The sequence below is a fragment of the Physella acuta genome, unplaced genomic scaffold (assembly GCF_028476545.2).
Source record: "Physella acuta isolate Inbredline_101_S28 unplaced genomic scaffold, ASM2847654v3 ptg000054l, whole genome shotgun sequence".
Classification (NCBI taxonomy): Eukaryota; Metazoa; Mollusca; class Gastropoda; family Physidae; genus Physella; species Physella acuta.
In genome coordinates, this window is record NW_026731574.1 from 277439 (window position 1) to 287425 (window position 9987).

The following is a 9987-nucleotide window of genomic DNA, read 5'->3' on the forward strand; positions in this document are numbered from 1 at the left end:
CAGGGGCCAATTTTGTGTCAAGAAAAATTTTGGAATGATAGATCAGTATGAGTATTACAGAAACACAAATTCTTTCACGGTCGTTTCTGTTTCTGGCCTTGGGTGGCTACAGTTAGAACATTTGACTTCGCAGCTCAGAATGGAGCACAGTAAACTAAGCTCGCAAAAGAAACCGAGTTGCACACAACATTTTAGTCTAGTTCTTATGCCATTTTAGTTTTCTCCATTAAATACTTTATATACAATTGATGTTCATGTCTTTGAAGCTGTGTAAAACTACCAAACAAATTATTATTACTATTTCAATGTTTAAAATAAATGAAAAATACATTTAAAAAACTGTGGTATCACTACTATAGATTAAATGTTTGAAAGGGAAGAATGTTTAAAAGGGAAGAATGTTTGAAAGGGAAGAATGTTTGAAAGGGAAGAATGTTTGAAAGGGAAGAATGTTTGATCTGATGTATCTCATTAGAATCAGCATAACATTCCGATTGCTTAAAATTTGTATAATTTTAATTTTCTGTAATCCTAATTTATTTATGCTGTACTTAAAAGCCCAAACCCCCCTCAGCACTCAGCCCACCACGCCGATGTAAAAAAAATCCATTGAATCATCATTTAATTTCACATTTGCATTTTAATGTTTAAATAAACCGGGAGTGATCTCCCCTAAACTTTCTCGAATATTCTTATATAACTTGGAATATAGACATGATTTTTAATTACTTAAACTTTTAAAAATAGAATAGAATCTCATAGAAAAAAGAATTGCACACCAAGCGAACGACAAAACAAAATGTGCATAATAGTGTGCAATATTATTAGTACTTTATAAATGTACATGCGTTTTTTTTTTGAGAAATAGGAAATAGCGTAAATTAGTACTTCCGGTCAACGGAAATTACTCAAAATTTGACAGAAGGTAGAGAATTAGATCTTTTACTTACATGTGAAATTTCATTTATCTATCCTAAATTGTACTCAAGTTATAGGCTTTTGAAAAATTCAAAGTAGAAAAAATACCACTTCCGGTTATCGGAAATCGCTCAAAAGTTGATACGGATCTACGATTTGGATAAAATCCTTATATATGAAATTTCATCAACCTAGCTGTAACGGTACTCAAGTTATCGTGTTTACACACAGACAGACACACACACACAGACAGACACACAGACATACGGACAAGATTGCAAAATTATGTTTTTCCGTATCAGTGATGTGTAAAACGTCGAGATTTATAAAAATCTCGATTTATTTATTTTTTGCACGATTACAAGACTTTCTCTATACCTCGGATATACGAGAAAGTAAAAAAATGATATTGTAATTAGACGTTTGTATTTAGTTTTGTTCTGCTCCCAAGTTGGTACATTTAAAAATGATTCACAGTGGTGGAGTACGGGTATGCAGCTAGTTATTATAAATTATATTTATAGAAAATCATTTATTAAAAATTATTAGCCACATTACTTTGCAATATAAGGGATATAACTTGTAAATTTAAAAAGATAAGTCGCGAATTGAGTTATGCACATTATTTTGTTATTTAAATAACTAGTAATAAAACAGCTAGTGTTTGTTACCTCTCAAGTTAAAGACAGAAATACTATGGACGTTTCGACCCAAGGTCTTCGTCAGCTCACAACAGTGTGGTTACAGATTAGCCAGAAAACACAAAGAGTAACACAGTTTTGGCCTTAGCTCGACAGTGAAAACAGGTCTTGTCTAAATTCCACGATACCCAAAAGACACCGCTTGGACGTAAAGAGGTGAGGCTGGGGGCGTGGTGTATGAGGATGGAGTGGGTTAGATGAAAGAAACCTGTTCGTTTAAATCAGGGGTCTCCAAACTTTTCAGTCCGAGGGCCGCATTAACTATCAAATTTCAGTTCGGGGGCCAGTTTCTTCCAGGCTTGTCGTGATTTTTCTGGGCAAACTTCCTCAGCCATCACCAACAAACGTTTTTTTCCGTGGACAAAAAGATCTCCACGAGCCGGATGAGAGGACCTCGCGGTTTAAATCATCCGGTGCCCGTGTGCCAAATTTAAGTCCCGTAACGAAGACCTTGGGTCGAAACGTCAATAGTATTTGTAACTGTCTTTAACTTGTGAGGTAACTAATACTATCTGTTTTATTACTAATTAAATTAACCTCACTGCAGCTACCTTTTGTATTTAAATAACTAAATAGTTTATCAAATGAGAATAATTTTCCATTTCGTTAACCTTTTTGGATTTAACAGATAAGGTCCCTTAGTATGAACCAGAGAGCGATAAAACCATACCGTGACTGAAATATACATTGTAACAACACGCTGTAGAAATCAGACGAGTTCGTGGGGCATGGAGGATTTATTGAGGTAACTTTGATCCTGTTGCGCTCATCTGAGTCCAGTTCTTACTGCACAGCCCTGGTCATCTAGTTTCTTGTAGCCGAGATCACTTCGTTCCTACAAGGCCATGTTCACTACAAGGTCACCTAGTTCCTACAGGCCCTGGTCACCTAGTTCTTACTGGGCCATGGTAACCTAGTTCCTTGTGGCCCTGGTCACCTAGTTCTTACAGGCCCCTGGTCAACTAGTTCCTTGTGGCCCTGGTCACCTAGTTCCTTGTGGCCCTGGTCACCTAGTTCTTACTGGGCCCTGGTCACCTAGTTCCTTGTGGCCCTGGTCACCTAGTTCCTACTGGGCCCTGGTCACCTAGTTCCTACAAGGCCCTGGTCACCTAGTTCCTTGTGGCCCTGGTCACCTAGTTCCTTGTGGCCCTGGTCACATAGTTCCTTGTGGCCCTGGTCACCTAGTTCCTTGTGGCCCTGGTCACCTAGTTCCTTGTTGCCCTGGTCACCTAGTTCCTTGTAGCCCTGGTCACCTAGTTCCTTTTGGCCCTGGTCACCTAGTTCCTTTTGGCCCTGGTCACCTAGTTCCTTGTGGCCATGGTCACCTAGTTCCTACTGGGCCCTGGTCACCTAGTTCCTACAAGGCCCTGGTCACCTAGTTCCTTGTGGCCCTGGTCACCTAGTTCCTTGTGGCCCTGGTCACCTAGTTCTTACAGGCCCCTGGTCAACTAGTTCCTTGTGGCCCTGGTCACCTAGTTCCTTGTGGCCCTGGTCACCTAGTTCCTTGTGGCCCTGGTCACCTAGTTCCTTGTGACCCTGGTCACCTAGTTCTTACAGGCCCCTGGTCAACTAGTTCCTTGTGGCCCTGGTCACATAGTTCTTACTGGGCCCTGGTCACCTAGTTCCTTGTGGCACTGGTCACCTAGTTCGTGGCCCTGGTCACATAGTTCCTTGTGGCCCTGGTCACCTAGTTCCTTGTGGCCCTGGTCACCTAGTTCCTTGTTGCCCTGGTCACCTAGTTCCTTGTAGCCCTGGTCACCTAGTTCCTTTTGGCCCTGGTCACCTAGTTCCTTTTGGCCCTGGTCACCTAGTTCCTTGTGGCCCTGGTCACCTAGTTCTTACAGGCCCCTGGTCAACTAGTTCCTTGTGGCCCTGGTCACCTAGTTCCTTGTGGCCCTGGTCACCTAGTTCCTTGTGGCCCTGGTCACATAGTTCCTTGTGGCCCTGGTCACCTAGTTCCTTGTGGCCCTGGTCACCTAGTTCCTTGTTGCCCTGGTCACCTAGTTCCTTGTAGCCCTGGTCACCTAGTTCCTTTTGGCCCTGGTCACCTAGTTCCTTTTGGCCCTGGTCACCTAGTTCCTTGTGGCCATGGTCACCTAGTTCCTACTGGGCCCTGGTCACCTAGTTCCTACAAGGCCCTGGTCACCTAGTTCCTTGTGGCCCTGGTCACCTAGTTCCTTGTGGCCCTGGTCACCTAGTTCTTACAGGCCCCTGGTCAACTAGTTCCTTGTGGCCCTGGTCACCTAGTTCCTTGTGGCCCTGGTCACCTAGTTCCTTGTGGCCCTGGTCACCTAGTTCCTTGTGACCCTGGTCACCTAGTTCTTACAGGCCCCTGGTCAACTAGTTCCTTGTGGCCCTGGTCACATAGTTCTTACTGGGCCCTGGTAACCTAGTTCCTTGTGGCACTGGTCACCTAGTTCGTGGCCCTGGTCACATAGTTCCTTGTGGCCCTGGTCACCTAGTTCCTTGTGGCCCTGGTCACCTAGTTCCTTGTTGCCCTGGTCACCTAGTTCCTTGTAGCCCTGGTCACCTAGTTCCTTTTGGCCCTGGTCACCTAGTTCCTTTTGGCCCTGGTCACCTAGTTCCTTGTGGCCCTGGTCACCTAGTTCTTACTGGGCCATGGTCACCTAGTTCTTACTGGGCCCTGGTCACCTAGTTCCTACAAGGCCCTGGTCACCTAGTTCCTTGTGGCCCTGGTCACCTAGTTCCTTGTGGCCCTGGTCACATAGTTCCTTGTGGCCCTGGTCACCTAGTTCCTTGTGGCCCTGGTCACCTAGTTCCTTGTGGCCCTGGTCACCTAGTTCCTTGTGGCCCTGGTCACCTAGTTCCTACAGGCCCTGGTTGCCTAGTTCCTTGTGGCCCTGGTCACCTAGTTCCTTGTGGCCCTGGTCACCTAGTTCCTTGTTGCCCTGGTCACCTAGTTCCTTGTAGCCCTGGTCACCTAGTTCCTTGTGGCCCTGGTCACCTAGTTCTTACTGGGCCATGGTCACCTAGTTCTTACTGGGTCCTGGTCACCTAGTTCCTTGTGGCCCTGGTCACCTAGTTAGTTGTGGCCCTGTTCACCTAGTTCCTTGTGGCCCTGTTCATCTAGTTCCTTGTGGCCCTGGTCACCTAGTTCATTGTGGTCCTGGTCACCTAGTTCCTTGTGGCCCTGTTCATCTAGTTCCTTGTGGCCCTGTTCACCTAGTTCCTTGTGGTCCTGTTCACCTAGTTCCTTGTGGTCCTGGTCACCTAGTTCCTACAGGGCCCTGGTCAACTACTTCCAAGTGACCCTGGTCACATTGTTCTTACTGGGCCCTGTTCAACTAGTTCCTACAGGGCACTGTTCACCTAGTTCTTATAGGGCCCTGGTCATATAGTTCCTTGTGGCTGGGTCAAATAGTTCCTACAGTTCCCTGGTCACCTAGTTCCTTCAGGGCCCTGGTCACCTAGTTCCTACAGGTCCTGGTTGTCTAGTTACTTGTGGCCCTGGTCACCTAGTTCCTTGTGGCCCTGGTCACCTTGTTCTTACTGGGCTCTGGTCACCTAGTTCCTTGTGGCCCTGGTCACCTAGTTCCTTCAGGTCCTGGTTGTCTAGTTCCTTGTGGCCCTGGTCACCTATTTCCTTGTGGCCCTGGTCACCTAGTTCCTTGTGGCCCTGGTCACCTAGTTACTTGTGGCCCTGGTCACCTAGTTCCTACAGGGCCCTGGTCACCTAGTTCCTACAAGGGACTGGTCACCTAGTTCCTTGTGGCCGTCTAGTTCCTTGTAGCCCTGGTCACCTAGTTCCTTGTGGCCGTCTAGTTCCTTGTAGCCCTGGTCATATAGTTCTTACTGGGCCCTGGTCACCTAGTTCCTTGTGGCCATGGTCCCCTTGTTCTTTCTGGGACAAGGTCACCTAGTTCCTAGAGGGCCCTGGTCACCTAGTTCCTTGTAGCCCTGGTCACCTAGTTCCTTGTGGCCCTGGTCACCTAGTTTATACTAGGCCTGGTCACCTAGTTCCTTGTGGCCCTGGTCACCTAGTTTATACTAGGCCTGGTCACCTAGTTCCTTGTGACCTAGTTCCTATAGGGTAGGGCCCTAGTCACCTAGTTCCTTGTGGCCCTGGTCACCTAGTTTATACTGGGCCTGGTCACCTAGTTCCTTGTGACCTAGTTCTTATAGGGTAGGGCCCTGGTTACCTAGTTTCTACAGAATCCGCGTCACTCATATCCTGGTTTGTCCTACTTCATGTCACAGTAACCTACCTACATTTATGTCAGTGTGTACCTGGTTTAAGAGTTCGTGTAAGGACTGTTAATGACTTGAACAATAGCCAAGGAACAAAAAAAAAACTGTTTGAAAGTTTTATTTGTTCACGCCCCGTTTTTATTGAATGATTTAATTCTGGAGATCCAAGTGTGAGTTGTTTTTTATGGTTCTTTTTGTACAGCACTAATGGGATTTTAGGCTATTGAAGTCAATTTAAGAACATGTTCCAAACAGGCACTTTATTTTGTTTTTTAATTTCTAATACTGCCTAGGTTAAATTAGTATAATGGAACGGCGTGGTCAGATGGTAGAGTAGACAGCTTGTAACACGAAAGTCTCGAGTGCTAGGTTCATTTCAGTAGAATCCACCCAGCTGTGATGAGTACCTGATTCTTAATAGGGAAAGTAAAGGCGGTTAGGCATAGTGGCGACCACACTATCCCTTCATATGCCGAAGCTGCTGAAATTGTCTAACACTGCCCCATAACTCGCCTGGTTCTATAATTCTTTTTTTAAATAAGTAAATAAATATTGATCGTTGAACCAGGCAGTCAAAACTGTGATCAATTATGTCATTGATCTGCTGGACGTTAAAAAGTTTTTGTTGAATGAAGGTTTGTTAAACCAATTTGATGAGTTAGTCGTGTACCTCTATGTTTGTCTTATAGTGAATATCTCATATTAAAAAGAAGAATTGCTGGGCAGACAACTCGATATATTAAACTAATTTTCTTCTTTATTTTCTAATATTAATTAAAACAATAATATTATATTTTTTAACACTAACTACTTTACAAATTCTAACCATCACACCCCTCCACAATCACCAACACAATTTCCTGCTACAAAACGTATGTATCACATATGCTGCTTCTTTTTTTTGCAACCTTAACAAAGTTGTATAATATGTTTTAAGAGAAATAAAATGTCGGTCAGTTGTGTCTATATCCATCTAACCATTCTAGCCAGTAGTAATGTGAGTAATAATAGGTACTGGTATGTAAACTCTCTACCCTACACAACACAATACAGTTAAAGCATAAACTGTCTCCTACAACCCCAGCCCTGGGTGTTATTGGTCTTATTTGGCCCAGACTATACAGAACGAGGTCAACAACCCAATGACGATGACGTCACCCAGTCTTTCTATTCACCTGCTGTTGAGTGTCCCATAAGTTTATCTGATGTTAGGAGATCGCTATTGTTTACCAAAGTTTACGTGAAAGGTAATAAAACATCTCCCCCGTCGTTTGCTTTCAATGTCTTATAATGAGTATTTTTAAATCTTTGATAGATCAATACGCCCTATCTCTCCCCCCTCCCCCACGCCAGACAGGGTATTTAGAGAGAAACACAACATGTAATCCTAACAAGGTCAATTACATTGTGTGTCCATATGTTAATCACATCACACTTAATTAACTTAAAACGTAGTTTATGAATACTATAATGTTTAAACCGGAAGGATTCATACATAAGTATTATTTCAAATGTGTATTTCTGTATCAACTTTTCAGTGATTTCCGGTAACCGGAAGTGGAATTTATTCTACTTTTACAAAAGCCTATAACTTGAGTTTTGTTTCAGATAGATGGGCGAAATTTCACACATAAGTAAAAGCTCTTTTTGTCCTCCTTCTGTCAAATTCTTTTTGTCTGCATTCTTTCAAATTTTGAGTAATTGTCCGTAGACCAGAAGAAGTACTTCACGCTTATTTCGATTTCTTAAAAAACGAACATTAATTGATTATCCCCAGTTGCCGCCCCCCCCCCCCCCGTAGTGTTTTATAGAAGAACATTCGAGAAAAGTTTAGGGGAGATCTCTCCCGCTTTATTTCATATTAACGAGCCAGTTGAAAATGATTACGTGGACTTGCATGAAGACCATGATGGTGATGCTGATAACAACGTACATCTAGATAGACGAGACTTCCCCGATGACCGCATGACCGTCATCACACACCGGATGACCACATGAACGTCATCACACACCGGATGACCACATGACCGTCATCACACACCGGATGACCACATGAACGTCATCACACACCTGATGACCACATGACCGTCATCACACACCGGATGACCACATGAACGTCATCACACACCTGATGACCACATGAACGTCATCACACACCGGATGACCACATGAACGTCATCACACACCGGATGACCACATGAACGTCATCACACACCTGATGACCACATGAACGTCATCACACACCAGATGACCACATGACCGTCATCACACACCAGATGACCACATGACCGTCATCACACCCGCCACACATTGATACATAAACCCACCTGGTAACTATCTGACCAGTTCCCTGACCAGTTCCCTGACATGTAGCCTGACCATCTCTCTGACCAGTTCCCTGAACAGTTCCGTAACTAGTTCCCTGACCTGTAGCCTGACCAACTCTCTGACCAGTACCCTGACCCGTTACCTGACCAGTTCCCTGACCAGTTCCTTAACCAGTTCCCTGACTTGTAGCCTGACCAACTCTCTGACCAGTTCCCTGACCAGTTCCCGAACCAGTTCCCTGACCTGTAGCCTGACAAACTCTCTGACCAGTTCCTTAACCAGTTCCCTGACCAGCTGGGGGAAATCATAGACACTTTGACCACATGTTGAGGACCATATTTTGACGTCTGTGCTGGGGTTAGTTTGGGACCACATACATATGTATCGAATGACTCAAGTCATGTGCTGAAAAAAAAAGTTTAAAAGTCACAGGCAGATTTATTGGCTCTACTTCTCACCTCCACCCGCTTACCCTCCCCGTTCCTTTTTGCTTTCTAACAGTTTAGAATTCATGTCACTGGATAAAGTACAGAGCGATCCGCTACGATCTTAATACTTTTAAAAGTTAGTAAATTGTACTGTATTGGAAAATGCAGATCCAAAAACGTTTCCAGTTTTTAAAAAACTAATAAAATTATAATTAGAATCAAGGCCTAAGTGACAATGAATAACTAATACTAATATCAGAGAGCGGATATCAAGAGATGCGATATTTTAATTATGTAATAATTACTGGGAATTTGGCGCGAAAATAAGGCTTACTCGCGGGCGACTTTTCTGCCTATGTGGAAGGTTAAGACTTAATTTTTTAACAGATATTGAATTTTTTCGACCCTTTGATTCATTAATATACTTTTCTCTGACTTTAAATTTTAAGTATATAATTAATTATCCAAACTTACCTTATATTTGAGCACACTAATCCTTGGTGATGTTTCAAACAAAATACAAGAAATAAAACGCGATTAATTTTTAAAACATCTTATCGTAAAGATGAGGACCCCTTCGTAATTAAATGTAGACCGTGGGCTCTGCTCATTAGCATAAACTGAGAGGCCCCTAAATACCTAAGGTCAAACGGAAGTTGGGAATTCAGGTTCAGCCATCATTACTATGGCAACAAAGGTTACAACGAGAGCTGCGCAACTCGCTATTTTTATTTGGCGTGCTGAACTTTAAAGTGCGGAAAACAAGTGTGATCACTTGTCTGATGATGTTATTGATGTTCGTATCAAGTCAGTCACATTTTACCAGCTGTTCATTTCTCGTGCTTCCTGTAAAGATCTATTCCCCATCATGCGACCAAAAATGTAAGAGCTTCAACAAACAAGATATATCAAGCTGACGTGACAATGCAATGTCCTGTAAAGTTCCTGTAAACTATGATGTATATGCAATTTTAAAAAAATATTAACGGTTGAGATTTTAAGACTAATATCAATTACTGATTTTGCGCTTTTAGTAACAAGACATTTCCATGTGTTTCAAGCATACTGATTTGAATTCCTCTAAACCGCAAATGCTGATTATTATACAAAATATATATACGAAGCCCTAATTAAACATTTATATTTATTTATGTCCATCTACTGTCCCCCTTAGTCCAGCTACTGTCCCTTTGTGTCCAGAACTGACGTGTTTGGGGAAAAAAAATTGTTGCAGGGATTTGTTTCTGAATACACTATCAAATGCCGATGTAAGCTGGTAGATGAGTCATCTGTAGAGCATACAACAGATGAACACGAACTATTTATTACTAAGGTCTAGATAGAAAAAAAAGTCTGGAGTTTATGTACTTTATTTTGCCAGTATAAATGATACACGTTTTTAA

General features: G+C 43.0%; 1 protein-coding gene across 1 annotated transcript; it reads right to left on the reverse strand.

Moving 5' to 3' along the window:
* Positions 1-2699: 2699 nt before the first annotated feature.
* Positions 2700-9262, reverse strand: LOC131946819 (sarcoplasmic reticulum histidine-rich calcium-binding protein-like). Its single transcript, XM_059307796.1, has 12 exons — positions 9236-9262; positions 8304-8450; positions 5325-5414; positions 5131-5256; positions 4683-4857; positions 4283-4440; positions 3995-4213; positions 3825-3926; positions 3500-3698; positions 3224-3450; positions 3054-3155; positions 2700-2927 (listed from the first exon to the last, which is right to left on the reverse strand). The coding sequence occupies exons 1-12, from the start codon at positions 9260-9262 to the stop codon at positions 2700-2702; spliced, it is 1800 nt and encodes a 599-aa protein (XP_059163779.1).
* Between the last annotated feature and the right edge of the window lie 725 nt (positions 9263-9987).

Bases quoted from the DNA above. Each gene is read 5' to 3' on its own strand.
- LOC131946819 (XM_059307796.1), bottom strand. From the start codon at position 9,262: ATGGCTGAACCTGAATTCCCAACTTCC. The intron at 4,858-5,130 runs GTAAGAACAAGG...AGGGCCCTGTAG, and splicing joins AACTAGGTGACCAGAGCCCA to GAACTAGGTGACCAGGACCA. The intron at 3,699-3,824 runs GTAAGAACTAGG...CATGGCCACAAG, and splicing joins AACTAGTTGACCAGGGGCCT to GAACTAGGTGACCAGGGCCA.